At 43.9% G+C, this 20,498-nt stretch overlaps 1 protein-coding gene across 2 annotated transcripts in view; it reads right to left on the bottom strand.

The window, feature by feature from the left end:
• THSD1 (thrombospondin type 1 domain containing 1) overlaps nt 1–20,498 on the bottom strand; it is a 29,586-nt gene that overhangs the window by 6,353 nt on the left and 2,735 nt on the right. Inside the window, exons 2-4 of one of the 2 annotated variants that reach the window (XM_042839252.1) lie at nt 16,909–17,055; nt 10,087–11,043; nt 2,370–2,528 (exon numbers count right to left, since the gene is read on the bottom strand). In XM_042839252.1, the coding sequence (XP_042695186.1) occupies nt 2,370–2,528; nt 10,087–11,043; nt 16,909–16,966 (1,174 nt within the window). In that variant the 5' untranslated portion in view covers nt 16,967–17,055. The remainder of the gene's footprint in view (nt 1–2,369; nt 2,529–10,086; nt 11,044–16,908; nt 17,056–20,498) is intronic. The other variant, XM_042839253.1, reaches the window with a different exon arrangement.

Genomic DNA, 20,498 nt, shown 5'->3' with positions numbered 1-20,498 from the left:
GCACTGCCTGTTGAATGTTTCTGAGGATCCCTAAAACCTACACTCAGCCCAGCACCACCACACCCAGGGCACAGAGCACTGCTGTTCTGATCCCAGCAGAGAAAGCAGGACCTGCATTTGACCTGGTCATTAGCACTGGTGCAGAGTAATTCATCTATTGCTCATCCTTTTCTCAGTTTCATTTTGCTCAGTTTCTAAATACTCCGTTTTCTATCTGTAATGTGCATTGTGCTATAACATTTGGATTATGCAACTAGCAGGTAGCAAACAGTGACGTTTGAAACAGGGTTAAGTTACCAGGGTTTGCTTCTCTCTCCACTTATTCAGCCATTTGCTCCATCTGCTGGACTGCTTACTGCAGACACGGTCATGCTGGAATTGCTCTGGGCAAGTGTGGGCAGCCGAGGGAGAGACGATCCCAGGCTGAGATCAGACAGCTTTAGAAGACAAGCTAGCCCCTGGTGTCACTACTGCCCTCAGCAGTCTGAAGGAGATCGGCACAGAGAAGGTGACGGCCCCTAGAGCAGGCCATTAGCTTCAAACTGTGGCCCTCTGAGTTGTTCCCCTCTTCTTACACTTGCAGCTTTACAATATAAGAAAATCCACAGAGACAGCCTTATCTGGTGATTAAAAACATTAGAAACCTTAACAACAAACTCCTAAAATGAAGACTGACAAAATGCAAAACCTGGCTATATGGAATACCATTTGTAATGATATTTATATTTTAATATTTTCCTTTTCCTTTCACCTGACCTTTTGCTCAACACCATTTCTTACAATGCTCCACAATGCATTTCTTTCCTACCTTCTAGAAACAATATAGTAATGTTCAACAAACCTTCTGAAGCTGGTTCAAGCCAATGCTCTCATCGAAAAAGCAGTCCTGCATTTTCCTGCTGTGGCTACATATTTTCTCCCTCTGCTGTTCTTCCATCTTCAGTGGCACAGGCACTGCAATGTCCATGTGCTATGCAACTTACAAAAGCCCCAGACTACCCACTTTTTAGCTGGATCCACTCCAGTTCTCCGCGCTACATTTCTGCCAGCAGAAGGGATTAAGTGGCACGGAAGCAGCCAAGGCAAGCAGTAAGGCATTGCTCGCTTTATAATAGCACAGAGATAGATAGTTTATAGCTGTAATCTGTTAAATTATAGCCTAAGAGCCCAGGAGCTTGCATGGCCCTGTGAGCCCCTCTTTACCCATCCCTGCCGGGCAGTGGCACCTATGGGACATGAGGACATTGCATCTCCTACATCAGCCAGGTTCTGAGCAGACAGACCTCCAATCTCTCCCATCAAAGCAGAGACAATTTGAAAGTTGATTATGAAGCAGCACAAGAAACAGAAATATGGCAGAGTTCCATACTCTGTTAAAACCACAAGGTCCCATGCAGGTGGCACTGGAGAACTTCCCAACACCCACTACTGCAGGTTCATGAATCCCAGCATACTGCACATTTTATGTATGACATACATCTCCAGCTCTTTTACAGGTATCTTCGTTGTGGCAGTAGATTTTTCCACACCTTTCCAAAGGACTTAAAAAATAAATAATTCCTCCAGTTGCAAGCCAGAAAATTACCTTTTTAATAGATTTCCATTGCCTACAGTCTTTGAGATATTGTACCAGATATAGAATCATAGAATTGCTCAGGTTGGAAAAGACCTTAATGATCATCAAGTCCAACCACAACCATACTACCCTAACTACCAACCCTCCACTAAATCATGTCCCTGAGCACCACATCCAAATGTTTTTTAAACCATCCAGGGATGGTGACTCAACCACCTCCCTGGGAAGCCTATTCCAGTGCTTAACCCTTTCTCTAAAGAAATGTTTCCTGATATCCAACCTAGAAACTAATCTCCCCTGGCTGCTGCTCCCCTTGCACAACTTGAGGCCATCTCCCCTCGTCCTGTCATCTGTCACCAGTGAGAAGAGACCAACCCCGCCCTTGCTTCCCTGTTCCCCTGGCCCTGAGATCTTTCCTGCAGTCCTTCCCTAAACCCTCAGCCATGTGGAGATTTTCATAGAATCACAGTGTCTTTACGGCTGGAAAAGACCACTGAGGTCATCCAGTCCAACCATCAACCCATCACCACCATGCCCACTAAACATGTCCCTAAAACTCACGTTTTAAACCATTTCCGTAGCATCCCCAGCACGCAGAAGTCTTGGAGCCCTATCTCCAGCTGTCCCACAAACACAGGTATGCTCCTGTCAACCACAGAAATGTGACATCCCTCCATAAATCAGTAGGACTGAAGGAGAGTTTGGACACTTCCATTTTACAAAGCCCTCCTAACTATACGTTGCTGGCTTTTGCAACATGAGACCACGGGAAGAGGAGAGCAGAGCTACGTACTCAGACACTCCTCTAGCGAGCACAAGGAGGTCTCCTTTGGGGAGCCAGCACAGCCTGGTTTCACAGGTGAGGAGGTGAGGCACTCTCGGAAGCGCTCCCGGATGCCGTCTCCACAGGTGACGCTGCAGGGGCTCCAGGGCTGCCACGGGCTCCATGTTTCTGCAAACACACAAGCTCACAGCAATGAGAAACACATCTACCTCCTTGTCCATATGGAGAAAGGCATTTAACTATCCTCTGTTATTTAAGAAGAGCAATAAATAACCTAACAATGCAAACTGCAACACCAAAAGAGCAGGCAGCATCCAGGGACTTGCTCCCGTTCCCACCAGCTTGGGGCAAAGCTCCCATTTTTGCTTTCCTTTCTTTGCCCCACGCTATGCAGCACTCAGCTAACTGAGGCTGGCAAGAGCTGTCTGGAACAACAGCAAATAGAAATTAATCCACAAATCTTTTTTAATGGCTTAGTAATTTATATATTCATGAGTCCAATTCCTACCTGGCAAATACTGCTTTTACAGCAGGCTAACTTCATTGACTTAAGTGTAGTTACTCCTGATTTATATAATTGTGAAAGGACAAGAAGCCTATGAGGCCTAATGAAAAGGCAATATTGTTTTTCCTCTTTATGATCCTCTTAGCACACAAACATGTTACTGAATCACTCATCTGACAGCTTTACAGATCCCTGTTGTTTTATTTCTCGTGCTTCAGCCATTAATGCAAGATGAGATTCTGCAGGTTTATTTATTTTGTTTAAGTGGAGGCAGGCTCAGGTTCTAATGCTAACTCAATACTTAAATGCAATCCCTTTCTTGCTAAGGTAACATCCTCATCCAGTGCTCAACACCCAAACTCTATAGCAGTGAGGACCCCGAGACAGAAAGGGACCATTTCTGACTTCCAGTTCCAAAATAACAGATGAGTCCAAGTGCAGTCCTTAAGGATGAGTACTCTGGGGACTGTCTGATTGGTCAGTTGACTCGATACCTGTCTTTAAAATGCATTAGGAAGAAAAACAACAGAGCAATTACTCCATCTCCCTGCTCAGAGATAAAACAGAAAATCAGATAAATTACAAAAAGCAAATTGGATTTGTTAAAGCCTGCTCTTTTAAATAATTTATGGTTGCTAGTGCCAACCCAGGTCATGATATTTAATTTTCTTACACAGTTGCTCTGCTGCTGGAATGCCTCAGCGCTCCTCATCAGTGAACAACATCCAGTGCTGCACAACTGTCATGCTTTGTGACTGGAAATGGCTTTGTGATTTCATGCTATATCCATGCATGCTGCAGTACATCTGCACGCCCTTGTGGAGCATGGGGGGGGGAACACTGAGGGGCCTGGTGGCACTGTGCTCCAGGTCCATGTGAAGTCAAAGGATCTCTGTATTTGCCTCCAACCCTACAGCAGCAATGAGATATTCACGGTCCAAAGCTTGAACAAACACACCCTGGCCCCACCAGCTATGAGCTGGTATCAGTGAAGGAAGCAGGAAAGCATGGCCATCATCAATAGTCAAACAGTCCCTCCTCCAATGCACTTCATGGTGTCATAGTACCTTGGGGTCTCAGGACGTTTTTCTTGATGTCAGTGTCACGAAGGACCCCAGCAGTGTCCCACCACTGGCAGAAGAAGGGGGACGAGCAGGAGAAGCACAAAGTTCCTTGCAGATCAATTTATGTAAGCAGCTTGACAAATCAGTCCCACCATTTCCAGTGCATGAGCTCCCTTGTTTCCCTATCTCCACACTCCCTGCTCGTTTTAGCTTCTGCTAATAACAGCCAGATTGAGGGCCAGATCCAGAAAGGTTCTGGCTGCTTCCAGCGCTGCCACTTGTTATACTGGAGGGTGCTCAACATTTGAGGCCCCCGTCAACTGGAGGGGCCTCTACATTTGAGCCTGCGAGCTTCAATGTACAAAACATTTAGGATGGGTAATTTTCTAATTCTAATGTCAAACCCAGGACGTGCCCATTGCTTTCAGGCTCTTTTCACAGAGTTCAGCTTCAGCTGAGGGCATGGAGTTCCTTAGCTGGAACACTTGGCATCCATAGCTCTGGGGCTACGAATGTGTGCCTGCAGCAGCAGGAGAGCAGGAAGCGCTCCAGCCCCTGTGAGAGACAGAGAGTTAAACCCTGCAAGTTGCTCTGCAACCTCCTGCAATTACCAGAATGCAAAAGAAAATGAAGCAGAGTTTATTCTCCCCCAAGGAAACAAAATAATTAACCTCCATTTAAGACAAACAGATCCAAAGCGCCAGGGGAAAAACCAGAAGGTATGCAGTGCAAACTAGCGCTAATAAGTGTGAATTCTTTCTATACGCATTTGAGGAATCAATTATCAACATGAAGACATCTCATTGATGAGTTAGTATGAAATAGCTGACAGTTGGCAGATCTGTCGACATGAAAGATAAACTTAATTAACTGTGTTAATTGTTGCTCTGCTGAAGTATTTCCCCTCCAACTTCTGTATTTCATCCTCATTCTGTGAGACTGTGTGTCTGTGATGCCATCCAACAGCAGAGCCAGCGAGGAATGCTCTGCATCACCTTCCCAGCCTCCCATGTACGACTGTCCTGAGCTCTCCAGCAAGACCAGTAATATGGGATAAAATCACTATTTATAGGTTCACGCAAATGCCTCTGCTAGCATGGGGGAGTGCAGGCTACTTGTGAAAGCTGAGATCAGTTTCCAGGTCTTGAGACCAGGCGCAGTGATGTTTGGATGAGACCTGGGAAAACATTCCTCTCACCCATCCTGTGCTTCTCTATGGGAATAAAACCCGGGTGAGCTGACATAGTGGCATGCTCCAACAAGCTTCTAATTTGGACAATGAAAGGACGATGATCCCTGTAAAAGAAGAAAACCTAGACTGTGCCTGGGCTAATTACAGACTTTTCCCCACAAACCAGCACCTTTAAGAACTGCAGGAGCATTGCCTAAAATCTTTTCTCAGAAGCTCAGAGCTATCCCTGCGACTCCACAACACCTGATGTATTCTTAAAATGCTGGGGATATGGAGATGTAGAACTCAATGGCGTAAGAGAAGTCGACTGGGGCACAAACTGTGCTTCCCCAAATTAGTCTGTTTCTAAATAAATGCAAACCAAAGAGCAATTCAGGCAACAGAGCTAATTGGTTCCCAGATCTTCTTACAGATAACTGGCAGGTCTGATTCATACGACTTTACTCAGGCAGCAAGAAGTTGATGGGAGTCTTGTATCCTTGCCTGACTCCTGGATACTCCACTTACGCCCTGTTTCCCAACTACTGCTCCCTTCAGAAGGTCTTTTCCCACCTTCTGTTTTCCCTTTGAGAGCAACATCTGTACTTCTTGTGCCCTGGGGGCCCCCCAGCAGCTTCTTTGGATAGTTGGAAGAAGTCAGATGTCAGAGAAGGTAACAAAACTCATCCCAATAAAGGCAATAAGCTCCACTAGGACTTAGATCAGAGTTGAAACTGGCCTCAGAAGTGTAGCTAAGAACTGTAAAAAAAAATTAATTAACACTGGAAATACACAAAAAGCAAGTTCCTTTCTATGCTGCAGCACTACTGATTAATTTTATCAGGCATCCCAAACGACTCCAGCTTGACAATGGCTAGATCTAGGATGTCTTCCTAAGGAGAGCAGAAGTCTCACTGCTGGGGTCTCAGAGTCTAAGCATGTAAAGCACAGGATAACACACTGAAATGAATGAGCCTACAGCACTTCTGCTGCTGGGTAAAATCATCTAGCACTTTTCTTTCTCAGACATTCAGACAATTCCGTCAGATGCAGGGAACTCTGCATGGCTCTCTCTAAGTCATCTGTGGGAAACAGTTAGCACCCCACTGAGATGAATTAAGTGACTCACATCTCTCCTATTTTTTCACAGGTTCTCCAGCTGGAGTCTACAGAAAGTTTCACAAGCACTGGCTCACATCTGATAGACATTCTCCCCACATCTAATAGGTAAGATTCAGAGTCTTGGAAAGCAGAGGCTTTTTTGTGACACTTGCTCTGAAGCTGACGGCTCCTGCTGGGAGAGCTGTTGCTCTCTATGGGTCATCAGAAACCTTGTCCCTACTGCAGGCACAAAGCAGACAGACTCCTGCTCCTGCTCCCGAGCCCTGCCAAGGATGAGGAGTAATGAGATGGATGGAAGAAGGGTCAGGAACACAACTGATGCATGACCTATGGAAAATGGGTAGTTGCAAAATAAACTATATCTCATCTTCTGCGGTTTGGATGAAGATAGCTTTAATGATTTCAGATATTTCATCTTTTACAAGACAATACCTTTGTTTCATAATAATAGACTGTATTCTAAATGGAGTAAGAACTGGCTGAGCGACAGATTTGATATGCAGTTGTCAACAGAAAATCATCACCGAGTGGGAATGCATTTGGAGAGATTTCAAAGGAATTAGTATAATGCTTTGTTCTGTACAACGCTTGCCTCAGTGACAGGAAAGTAAATATAAAATCGTTAATGAGAAAGTATGTCACTACTGTGATGACATAAGTACATAGTGCATGGGGCAATGGAGGTTGCCAGCTAAGTTGTAAAATCAGCAAAATGCAAAACGTAGGCAGAAAGCACAGAGATTGTAGAATGGTAGATTGTAACTGAGAGGTCACATGCAAGAGCAGCTCGGGAGGCGTTTGTAGGGTCAAAGCCAATGCCATCTGTGGAATTAAAAACTGAGGAGCAATAAGTCAGGGTAAGGAGAGCGGTGCTGCTCAAACGGCATCGGTGAGGAGGATGTTAGAAGGCACCAAAGTCGGTGTCTATGTAGTGAAATTAAAAGTACTGTTAAAAAAAAAGAAAAAAAAAAAGGAAATAGAGGCAGATAGAGCCAGAAAATTAATTAAATCCTGAAGAAAATGCGTTCCAATTAAAGACTCAATCTTTTCAGCTTATTAAAAAGAACACTGAGATTATCTGGAAGGACTGACACAATTTGGACGTGCAAATGCTTCTGAAGGGGAACACAATGGATAGGAAACAGCTGTCTAGTCTAGCAGAGAGACTAGCAGAAGAGCCAGTCACTAGAGGATGAAGCTAGATGAGCTTCGTTACAAACTGCATGCCACATCCTTTTTTCTTTTACATCAGAGCACAGTGTTGAGAGAAATTACCAGAAGGGTCTCAGTTTGGTGGTGCCTTCAGCAAAACACTGGATGGCTGCGGAGGATGAGCAGCAGTTGCATGCAAAGACCGGCTGTGGGCTCCTTACCAGCATAACTGGATGACTGCAATGGCCCACGCCGCACAGGAAACCACAGTCAACGATTTAACTGCCCTTAAACTGAGCAAGCTCAGAAGCACAAGGCAGAAGAATATCAGCGATCTGAGCAGAGAAGCACTTTTTACATGGAGAGCCATCAGGGGTGCAGGTCTACCTACAGTGCAGTGAGGCACGGTGAGGGGCTCTGGAGAAGGCCTCGTGAAGCAGCTGCCTGCCAACACCGGGAGCGGAGGCTCACTGCACCTCCCTCAGGGCCAGAGGCTCAGGACAGGGCCTCATGAGGCGGTCAGAGGCCGGCAGCCATCTCTGGCACCGCAGGCTCGCTCTGCGTGCCGCAGCTTCAGGCTGACGCGCTCCTCCAAGCGCAGCCCGCTCCTCTCAACGCTGCCTGGAGGCTTTGAAGTTGCACAGACACGAAGACAGATGTGCTGCCGCCTAATTAATTTCAGTTTGACGTTTTATTTACGGCTATGCGATGTGGTTACGCTTTCATCGGCTTTGTGGATGTGACACCTCTAACTTGCCAGCTATTGACTTCAAGCCGTTCCGCACGCAGGTAGCCTGATTCTTTCGACTGCAGTCATAAGGATGGTGCAGCCCAGGAAATGCAGCAAATTGCAGGGAGTTGTTGCCTAGGGTGGATTTCACCAATTAAAACGGTCAAATATTGGACACAGAAACACAGCTATGTCATATCCTGCATATTCATCTCTCTGGGTAATTAGCTAGATAGTATCAGCGTGACATAAAAATACCACCCAAGCACAGGAGAAGAATTAGAATTCTCTCTTCCTTTTTCCTTGAGAATTACCTTGATTAAGGAAAAACGCTTTCATTTTTAGGCGGACTTTCTTGTGCCAAAGAGAGAGAGTGCCAACAGAGAATATAGTTGGAAAGTCAAGCAAAAGAGAACTACGTACCACGTTTGGCATGTGGTGACAACAGAGGTCATTCTTAGTACAGATTGTTAATTAAAGGGCTAACAGTTTTAAAATTTGTGAGATAGCCTGAAGTAAAACCACACAACGCTAGAAGCCTTGTTAAAGTAGGTTGTGCCCAGACCACGTGCTATAGAACATGTTCCATGCTCCTGGCCCCAATGATCTCCTCAGAGACCTGCCCAGGAAGTGCAGTGACCCTTTTTTGGCTTCAGACCTGCACTTCCTTCTCAGGAAGACCAAGGGTGGGGAGGTATAGAATATATCTCCAGCCTTTCAAGCCAAGCTCTTTGAAGTGTGCTCATGGGAAAGATTAATTCATTACCTATGGACGCAAGCCTGCACCAAGCCTTCGGAACATTTACTTTTCTGTTCCAGGATGTGGGAACACACAGCCTAACCCAACTCCTATCCCCTCATGTACATGCAGCCCATCCCTCGCTATGGCTGCCATCTACAAATTAGGGAAAAAAATGCATTTGTCTTACTCTGCTTTGCTACTGGGATTTGTGGACAATGCCAAACCTTGGACTCCTACCCCTGAATGACCATGAGGGTCCATCTATGTGCGTTGTAGAGATATAAACAGATGCATGGATATTCCTTAGACAGGACTGAGGAACGGCCCAAGTTCATCCCCATTTACGATCACTCCTTAACTGTGATCGCTTACATTCCATGGTTTTGGCTTCTGCCAATCAGCACTCTCCTGGAGAATGCCCAGTCATGGCCAAAGGACTGCACAGACTACAGACTGTCCCCAGCTAGTTGTATGCATCTAGTGTTTGCTTGGAAGAAAAGAACTTAGATGTGCAGATGTGACTCATGATTGTCAGGTGGCCTTACTGATCACAAAATGTGCCATGATCGCTTTTAAGCAGCAGCTGAGACATGGTTGGAAGGGTGATAGAAAAACCCACAAGTGTCTGTTGCTATAGCCGGACCTTGATTCATGTGACCAAAATTTATGTATCTAGTAGGTAGGTTTTTAATCTCCCACAGCAAATGGTAGAGAAAAAGATAGCCAGACATGGACTCAGCCCATTTATCTTCTATACCTATTTTTATATGGGATGAATCACCCTTGTGAGATGTCTGTCTCTCTTGACTAAATAGGCAGATGGGTTCTCAATGTTGGACACTTGACTTCCAGACACATAAATGTAGTATCTCTGTATGTACAGAGATTAGATTTAATGTTTCCAATGGGTCTGATCTACTGTTGTGCCTTCTTAAATCACTGTGAAGGCCAAGTTTCAGTTTTACTGAAACTAGATAGATACATCATTTTAAATATCCCAAACTGTTCTGGTTTAAGTAGTTTCAAGCTACCACTGTGGCTTTTGTTACTAAATGTATGCCCCTACACAGGTCTAATCCAATTTGTTTCCATCTACCTCTCCAACTCTTTTTTTCTCATGCAGGAGACCCAAAAAATAGTTATGCAATAGAGACAATACAGTCAAACCCATTTATCATTATCCACGTTGGCTGTAAAGAATGCTGATATTTGATAAAAGAAGACAAACATTGGTACAAACCCAGATTCCTTTCGATCATCATACACTGCTTAACTCTTGTTGGGAAAAGGCTTCGGTTTGAGAAATTATAGAGGTCAAAGCAGTATTTGTTCTTTCCCACATCGAACAAAGTGCAGTTAAATTCTGTCCTGTTGTCTCCTGGGTGAAGGGTGTTCTCATACAGCCACGCTGTTCTCAAACCAGGATGCCTGAGAGCCTCTTTATAGACAACAACTTTTCCACTGATAGAAGTGCATGGTGGTGAGACTACAAAGACCTGAACCAAAGTTCTGCACACTGCTTCTGGTGCCACAACCAGTCTGTATCCAAATTTGTGGAGATCTATGGGTCCCATAGAGGCAATAACAGAACGTGTTTCTAATGATTTCAGTAACACAGTGATGTACGTTTCTTGACCAACATGTGGGCAGTCAAACTCTACCCACTGGGATCTAGAGAGTGGGATTCCTTTGCTAGTTCTAATGCCCAGCATCTCATCAGAGCTTACTCTTCCTAGTTCATAAAGTGTGCTGGTGAATATCACATCTAGTGAAACCAATGTCTTGTTCATGGCACACAGCTGTTCATTTGTAAAAACTCCAACCTGAAGGGAGCTCCCAAGCACCTCTGAAGTCTTGTTCAAATCAATGTGAAATACAGGCCATTCCACATGGAGGGTGGATGTTCTTCCTCTGCTTGCAGCAGCACTGCTATTATCACTAGGAGAGATCATTCTGAACAAAAAGTCTCCAGCACTTGTGAAATAGGAACATTCAAACTCTACCATCCCCCGGGACTGATTTGCTGGAAGCTGTTTTCTTGCAATGATCTTGTTGGTGTTGGCATCCAGCAGTAGGATGGACAGGTTCTCTACTGTCTCATTACCACTGTAGTAGTGGTATTCCACAGAAACTGTGTCGTTGCTGAAGGCTACATGACCTGGGTGCTTCAACAGGAGGTCCTCCACTTCACCAAGAACTGAAATGAAAACAGGTTAACAACAGCATTAAGAATCAAAGCAGCAGCCAACTGCTTATGAAACATAAAGAAGAAAATATGTATTTATGAAGTGGATATTTAAGAAATGGCTGTTAAACTCTTAAATGTGAATGAATCAGTTCACTAAAAAAAAGGTCCTAGCTAGAGCAGTTATAGCTCACCTTTCCTTTGTGCAGGGACGTGATCTGCAAAAGCTCAAAGTCCACTGTAGCAACATGTTTAGGAAGGAAGGTTAAAAGAAGGTTTCTCAAATAAAAGCAAAAGATGTACAGAAAACTTCAGTTCTAAGGATAGACCATGAAAATCCTCAACTTCCCTTCACTTGTAGACTCTTATAGTCCATTTCACCATGGTCAGCTGTTCTACCTTCTTTAGTGGTAATGCAGTAAAAAACCATAGTAGTTTCTTAATACAGAAACATGAAAAATATCCCTCAAATTAAATAAGATAGTAAATCTGCATGATGCTTTTTGAAGCCTCTTCTCTTGCTCTGTCTTATGAATCTTTCATTTTGCTCATTTGCATCACAGACACATGAGTGAAAGGGCTGAAAATAACAGTGATGGTGACTGCAGCACTTTTCTTGTCTCAGATGTGGTGCAACATGTCTAAATGACATCATTTCATAATAAATGGCACAGTCTTTTTAGATGCACTTCTTGCATGACCATGTTTGTGCAAGTTGCCAAATTATCCCGAGACATGCTGTAACTAGTGGGGATAGATGATATCTGAAGCATTGGATTGGGAAGATCACATTCCTGTTCTCAGCTCAGCTAGTTTTTCTGTATTGCCTGAAACTTAAGGATTTCAGACATTGACAGGTTACCTGAAAAATGGGAACTACATACACCTATCCCAGATACAGAATGTGCTGTGAGACATCTCTATATAATAAAGTGTCTGGAAAAGGGCTTCTGAGTCTTGGATGGAAGGTGCTCTGGGAGCATAAAACCTCAGTTAAAGCAATCCTTTCATAAGCAGTATCAACTAACAGTACTTCAACTTGTTAAATCTGTTACATATGTCTTAAGATTACCTCAAAGAAAGCTTTGCTGGAAAAACACTGCAAGTGCCAAAGCAAGCACTCGGCATTTAGGAGTAGCAGGACTCATCTTACAGAATACTAGACAGCTACTACTGTAAGCTTCAGTTTGAGTTTGTCACCTTGGATTCACTTTCCTGTCAACAGAAAATGAGTTTCAGGAAGAAATTCATCTGACCAGCTAAGGCCATTTACGTCAGGGTGAGGCACAGCGTACACTACTAAGACCCACCAGCTATAATGTGGTTAAAATAACCAGCTCTAACCACATCCATAATGTCTGAATGAAGACTGTATGCACAGCCTACATACATAAATCACGTATATACTCTTACATACATGTATTGTAAGTCAGTCTTTCATCTGAGTGACTCAATACTACTTTTTTGCACAAGATTCTGCCTCATTTGGCAGATGGATAATGCTTGTTACCAGAGGGTCTTTTATTCTCGTTCTTCCTTGGGTGGTCCCATGTATTATTGACTGTGCACCGTTCAAAATTCACCTTGATAACACAGAATTATTCATTTTCCCCATGGATCCTGCTATTGTGCTCTTATCATAGTATATTAGTGTATTAGAAATATTAATGAGTTTATCCCTGCAATGTTCCAGAAAGATGAGTAAATGTCACTATTCTTGTTTAGAGTGTTAGGAACCAAGGCAAAGACATAAAGGTGAAAACTGTCAAATATTGACTAAACACAAGAATATGTGAGTGGAGAGCCCAGTATATGCAACTCGAGGGCCTGTTACTATAAGCATGGGGAAATCTGCTGGCCTGGGCTGAAGCATGCACAGTATTGTGTGGGGCTGGCAAGAGGAACTGAACGGACATGGAACATGTTTGACCATTTGGAGAACTTCATTGCAAACTCATCTGCAAGGACTTAGATATGGACCAAGTCCAAGCAAACCTCCATACGGGGAACAAAAAGTATGTCCCAGAGCATCATGAAGTTTTGACAGCTGTGTTACAGTTTCCCAGTGAAATGCTTGCAAATTGCTGGGTTTTTCTTGATTTGAACATGAGCAAACCTACATATTTCTCTATAAAGGACTTGATCAGATTCAACTTGGCTGAAGTGTTTTAAGAGAAAAACAAATCAGACCATAACAAAACCTCAACATGAAAATTTTCAACATCAAGCTTCAAATTTTCAAGAAAAACATTTGTGTGATAGTAATGAAAAGCACCGAGAGAGAGACCAGGGGTCTGCCATGTAGCTCTCATCAACCCTCATTTGGATTGTTGGAAAGTGAGGAAAGCAAGTATTACTGGAGGACGCCTTTACAGCACTGCAGAGTTCTGCCTGGTGCACTGCAGGTCACAGAATCATTCTCCCATCTTCATTTAATAGCAAAATTTGCATTTCTAGGTGTCCCATGTAACAGTTTTCTGCAAAAGGCCACTCACAGTCAGCAAAAGTGAGCTTCCACTGCGTGCTCCTTCAACTGCCCTCCAGCCTACTGCATGTGAACATCTCTGTCATAAGCCAAACCTCGGCCCCAGGGGCAGTTTTCAATTTGTATATTTTTAGTTGTCACTACAATTTTCTCCCATTGAATGGAGCTTGGCTGTGGCACCAACCAAATGCCACAGTGGTCTCTGCAGGAGCTCCCTCTTAGAAAGATCAAAAGGAAAACCCTGTTTTGTTGAAGAGTGAGTGGCATGCTGTTCTGATATTTATTTATTTTTAATTATATTTAAGCCAACTTGGGTTGTGATGTTGGCTTGTCAGCAACCAGTAGCCCAGGGCTATGAAGAAAAAGCACACCAGAAAAACCAGTAAGAAATGAGAATACAGTTTTGTTGTATGCCTTTTTTGGTTTGGTTTGGTTGTTGTTTTTATTTTATAGCATTGCGGTAATTTATATTTAATCATTTAAAACACACTTAGAACAGTCTTGGTGTAATACAGATAAGCATATGAAGGAAACAGTTATCTAAGAAGTGACTTGTATACACAAAATTAGAAGTTATTTTCTGAAGTATGGACTACTCTTCTTTAGAAACAAGGGAAAATATAATACAGCTAAAGTTTGCAACAGAGATTTAGCTGTTCAACTGCACCTTTTAGCTACTCACTCACCTTTTAACTACACACCCTCTATAAAGTTCTGGAATAATAGCTTTTACCTCTGAGTCAACTAGTTGTGAATGCCTACAGGACTGGCTCAGCAAGAAGCAGTGGATATCACAATCATTCACCTCCCTTCTTGGGTTAAGTGAACTTAATGTTATAGAACTATAGAATCACCAAGGTTGGAAAGGCCTCCAAGACCATCCAGTCCCATGGTTCACCTATCACCAAAATTTCCCCATTAAGCCGTGTCCCTTAGTGCAACATCTAGACATTTCTTCAACACCTCCAGGGATGTTAACTCAATCACCTCCTTTGGGCAGCCCATTCCAGTGCCTGATCACTCTTTCAGAGAAGAAATTTTTCTTAACATCCAACCTGAATCTCCCCTGGTGCAACTTGTGGCCATTCCCTCTAGTTCTATCGCTGGGAGAAGAAGCCAACCTCCACCTTGCTGCAACCTCCCTTCAGGCAGTTATAGAGAACTATAAGGTCTCCCCTGAGCCTCTTCTTCAGACTGAACAACCCCTGTTCCCTTAGCCACTTCTCACAACGCTTGTGCTCCAGACACCTCCACAGCCTTGCTGCTCTTCTCTGGTCACGCTCCAAGGCCTGACTGTCTTTCCTGAAGAGAAGGACCTAAAACTGAACAAAGTACTTGAGGTGTGGCCACACCAGTGCAGAATTCAGAGGTATGATCACCTCCAGCTCCTGCTGGCTGCACTGTTTCTGATACAAGCCAGGATGCCATTGGCCTTCTTTGACACCTGGGCACACTCACTGGTTCATGTTTAGCTGAGTGTCGATCACCATTTCCAGGTCCATTTCTTCCAGACAATCTTTCAGCCACTCTGCCCCAACCTTGTAGCATTACCTGGTGTTGTTGTGGCCCAAGTGCAGGACCCAGCGCTTGGTCTTGCTGAATTTCATCCCATCAGCCTCAGCTCAGTAGTCCAGATTCCCCTGTAGCACCTTGCTACCCTCAGGCATATTGACACTTCCTCCAACCTTGGTGTAATCTGCAGCCTTACTGAGGGTGCACTGAATCCCCTCATCCAGGTCATCAATAAAGATATTAATCAGGATGGGCTGCAATACTGACCCCTGGGAAACACCATTCATGATTGGCTGCCACCTGGATTTAACTCCATTCACCACCACTTTCTGTGCCCAGCCATCCAGCCAGTTCTTAACCCAGCAAAGGGTGCACCTCTCCAAGCCACAGCCTGCCAGCTTCTCTAGAATACCACTGGAGACAGTGTTGAAGGCTCTTCTGAAGTCTAGGTAGACTACATCAACAGCCCTTATCTTCACTGTATTTCCCGTTCAGTGCACCATTCTTAACTTTGCTAGTCAACTCTGTCTTGTTAAAATAACACATAGTACTAAAAGCAAGTGTCTTCTGTTAGACTCGAGTTCATCTAAAAGAGGGCAGTCCTAAATTCTTTATGTCTTCTCATGATCCCTTGTTCTAGATTGGAGGTGGAACAGACACCAAGGTGTCTGTTTTCTCACATATACAGGAAGAGCAAACTGCACACTTTCTTGGTCCATTTCTCTCCTTTGTAAGACATCTTCAGCCTTTTGATGCATGACCTACCTACTATCACAGCTCATGTCATAACTGGGAACTAAAACAGTTCTTTTTCCAGTTTCCCGTGCTATAGATATTTCAGCAATGCATGACTTCATTCTTTATCATGGTTTGACAACGTACTTCAACTGGGAGGTTAACAACTTTTAAGTTATGAATGTAATTTTTGAAAATATATGTATTATTTATAAATTAAGGATCTTACTTTCAAAATTTCTAAACTGCATGTTGACTCACTTTGCAAATCTACCTTCTATGCAGTACATTCTTAGAAAAGATAGATGCCATGCATAGTATGCCCCTCAGCTTGCAACCACTTTATAGCTAACCCAAACTAGATGTCCAGCTTCCATTGGCAGCTGAAGGTGAGAAGGAGGTGCTTTCCCATCCTTAGAATCTCAGGCTGTGGTTAGGTTGTAACTGCCCTCCAGATGTGCTGATCTGTGTGTGAACTACTCAAACAACACTCAGACTAATTTTACATGACCAAAATGGAATGAGTATGAATCCCATCCTTTGGATTCCTACACAGTCAGAGGAGGCAATACCCCTCCTGTCCTCAAAAGTTTTCTCTGAATTGGTGGGTGAAGTCCATCACATGGGGTCTCATTTAACCATAGGAAGTGACCTGCACTACAGATGGTCACATTTCATCCAACCACTGCAAGCTACTTTCATAGAAATGGGCAGTTGTACGCTGTGGTTCCTCCCACCTTGGTACAGACACTTAACTGATCTCTGATCTATCATCTACCATGCATTAAATGTTACCAAATACAAATCTCAGGAGAGAGCAGAGCTCCTACTACTGCTTCTGACACAGTTAGTCCCTTGATGAGGCCCACAGAAATCTGCTCACTTATCTTGCTTCCTTCACAGAGCAAATTCACAGCAGGAAATGTTCCTGCCACTTTGACACAGAGGAGCAGCTCATGAAAGCTGTCTCTTCCACCTACATATTACATAAGGCCTTGACTGCATCCTGGGCATATCACTGGTGGCTTGTGTGAGCAGTGATTCTTTGTGATTTTATTTCAGCAGACAAAATGAAAACAGCACTATCCAAAACTACTTTATGAATATGCAACTCACAGTTCCCCCTTGTAAGCTCCAATACTCACCGTAGTCACAGAGCACTACTAACAATAGATTTGAAAAATCTTTCAACATCTGTTTCATTCTGACCAGTGAGATCCCAGGTCCTTTTACTCCTCATGTCCTTCTTCAGCTCCAAAGTTCTAAAGTGCAGGCACTTTTTTCAAGAACACCTGAAAGATAAAAAATTACAGCTGCATTGACTTTGTTTCATAAAATGCAAGCAGGAAGACTACATCTGGAAAGAAAGAAAGAAAGAAAGAAAGACAAAAGCATTAATTAACTTTTTTCTCCCATTTATCCAACCACTATTAATACTGGATCAATGGATAAGTGCAACTATATTTCATCACAGAATAAATTTTCCCTCAGGATATGTCAACCTTTGAGTCACAACAACAAAGATAGGCCACAAGAATTTACCTTTGTACTGCAGAAACTGCTTTTGTGCATGTTTTATATTAAGATCAAGACTCCTTCCAATACTTGAAGGGAGAGTATAAACAAAAGGGGGAACGACTGTTTACATGGGCTGATAGCGATAGGACAAGGGGGAATGGTCTTAAACTGAGACAGGGGAGGTTTAGGTTGGATATTAGGAGGAAGTTTTTCACTCAGAGGGTGGTGATGCACTGGAACAGGTTGCCCAAGGAGGCTGTGGATGCCCCATCCCTGGAGGCATTCAAGGCCAGGCTGGATGTGGCTCTGGGCAGCCTGGTCTGGTGGTTGGTGACCCTGCACATAGCAGGAGGATGAAACTGGATGAGCATTGTGGGCCTTTTCAACCCAGGCCATTCTATGATTCATGACAGCAAAGTAACAAGTATTCTGTACAAAACGTAACTCACCTCAGCACGTGTAGACACTAGAGGTTTATTGCTGCTACATAATTCAAACTGTTTTCAGTAATCTATTGTTATCTCACTGGCTCTATATAACACATTACGTTATCTGCCTGGCTCTATAAAAGACCCATAACTGCTTTCTCTGTCTTTCAGATCACTCAGCTGTGTGATCCCACGTGCCAGTCTGTATATTTTTAGCTATCTTCTCCACAATTTTTTAAGTTCACAATTCCTGTAGCATTGTCTATGCAAACAGAAATAGAGATCCTTTTGGAAAGTTTCAGGATCTTACTTCAATGTGCTCTAAAGCAGTCATCACGAGTCTCATAACAATCACATAAAACAGGTTGGAAGAGAAGGACTGCAGCAAAACCAACAGCATGCTACAGAAACAGAAGTCACAGAGTATCTACAAAGAGAAAATCTAGCTCAAAGCAGCCACTCTCAAAATATGAGAATTGCTCTCTTTTGCATTGCAAAGGAGTGTCAGAAAGTCAGACTCACTGCACTCACCATCACTCAAACAAGCAGGAAAGTTCTTGTTCAGTGGAGTTTACAACCTAATTTTATGAGAGAAAACTGGCACGGCAGCAGACATGGTGGAACATAAACATGAAACACAGGGCTATGGCAAAGATGAGGTGCATCTTCAGGAATCACAAAAATAATGAGGTATTTCAACAGTAGCACTGTTAGCGCTGCTGACCTACGACACAGCCGATGCATTCTTTGAAAGCTTGTAAAATTGTTTTAGCTTCTTCTCCTGTCTTCTCTATGCCAATTTGCTCTCTGATTTCTCTCATGCACATAATTCAAGTGGCTGGAGAGAATAATTTCTGTGGCTTGCTCAGCACAGGCCCATTGTAGCAATAGCTGTACCCATCTGACGAAGAATATCATCGCCTGCCCACAGGCCTGACAAGGCTCCAGAATTAGATAGCAGCAGCCATACCCCAAACACCCACATCTGATACACTGTAAATTACCAGAAGACAAACCTCCTGCCTCCACACAGGGGCAGGCTGCTGGCAGAGCCACGGCACAATCACTTAAGGAAAACAGAACAAATTAAGCAGCCCTGCTTGAAATTTCACTTCACTAAAGAGGGAAGAAAGATGCTTTATGGGCAACAGTCGTAGCCGTGCTGAAAGCTTCAATGGATCCTTTCCATCTCCAGCTTTCCCAGCTATGCATTTTTCAAATGTGTTTCACAAATACCGTTTTTAGACCATCGCATACCGGCAGGTAAAATCCACATAATCCTAATTGCAGCCTCACAAGTGACACGCTGCAGGAAGAAACAAAGCAACAGAAGAAAGAACACATCCTAGGGAAGAAAGAAAGAAGGCTGAGCGGGAGAATTCTCCTGAGACAGCGGCCATACATTTTAATTCACACATGTCAGGCTGACAGATGGAAGAGCAGCGTGGTTCACGAGATGGGGCACTGGAGGGACACACAGGAGACCTGACTTCTGCTCCTCTTCCTGCCTCCATCAGATGCACCATGTTAGCAAATCACAGCATTAATCTGCTCCTCTCCTCCCATTCCCCTGTGCTGTATTTATACCAGAAACTGTGCAGGGTGGAAGCTTTTTCTGGCCACGTCTGTGGACGCAGCCCAGCACCTCTGGGCGTTCCGTTCACCAGACCATAAGCCCTCTTCCCTTTTACTCTTTCATCTGTGTTATCTGAGTTTGCTTAGGAAAAGGCTCTGGCAGGGTGCACAGGCAACACCCAAGCTCAGACGAGTGTTTGAACCAGCACCAAGACTGACTTCCAGAGACTTCACCCAGGTGCCTGGGAAAGCCTATGCTGGGGCTGAGCCCTGTGTAGCCCTGCAGCCCCTGCAAGGCCCTGGAGCCCTGATCCAGCACAAAGCTGGCTGCCCACCCATCCCTAGCACTGCATTCCCCCTCTCCCTTCACTCTTTTTTCCCCTATGTTTGCTCCTCTCAGACTTTCTCTCCCTCCCCATCTCAGTTTTGTGCACACATGGCACTGACCTCTGCACCTGATTCACGTTTCTGCCTTTCAGCCTTCCCTCAGCCATCTTCTCCCTTGCACTCTTTTCTCCTTCGCTTAAAAATTCCCCATCCTTGCCTCCTGCCCCCTGCTCCACTATTGCTCCCTTTCTAGTACTCACATAAAATCTTGCTTTTCAAGACAGACAGCGTATCTTAAATAGTTTCTTCTCTATGCAGATCTTTTTACCTCGAGTTCATTAGCTTGATGAGATGAAAAATGATGGAACAGAGAAGGCTATCAGACTTTGAATAATTGGCTTTTTTAATTTATTACTCTGGTGGACCAGCAGGGACTGAGGCTCCATTGTGTGAGACGCAGCAGAGGGACAGAAGCACAAAAAGATGCTTTCTGCTCCAAGAGACGGTGAAAGGGGCCAACTGGAAATAGAAGACTTCCTCTCCAAAAGGAATTGGAAATGGCAGATAAGGAGGGCATAAGCCATAAAAGCCTTGGAGATGAAGAGCAAGAGGTCTGCGTGTAGCACAAATGGCAGGAAAACACTGAGTCCTTCCTCTGCCACAAATACCCTTTAGATGTCCCTGTTCCTTGCTGGGAAGCTGTACTAGACGACCTTTAAGGGTTCCCTCCAATTCAAATCATTCCCTGATTCTACTCTACTCTACTCTGTTCTACCCTAGCCTAGCCTATTCTATGTTATTCTATGTTATTCTATTCTATGTTATCCTATTCTATTCTATTCTATTCTATTCTATTCTATTCTATTCTATTCTATTCTATTCTATTC

This window comes from Centrocercus urophasianus, unplaced genomic scaffold, assembly GCF_019232065.1.
Source record: "Centrocercus urophasianus isolate 14NV4802_14NV808 unplaced genomic scaffold, USGS_Curo_1.0 seq_9, whole genome shotgun sequence".
Lineage (NCBI taxonomy): Eukaryota > Metazoa > Chordata > Aves > Galliformes > Phasianidae > Centrocercus > Centrocercus urophasianus.
The sequence above is the reverse complement of the archived record's forward strand: the minus strand, read 5'-3'. Positions and strand labels throughout refer to the sequence as shown.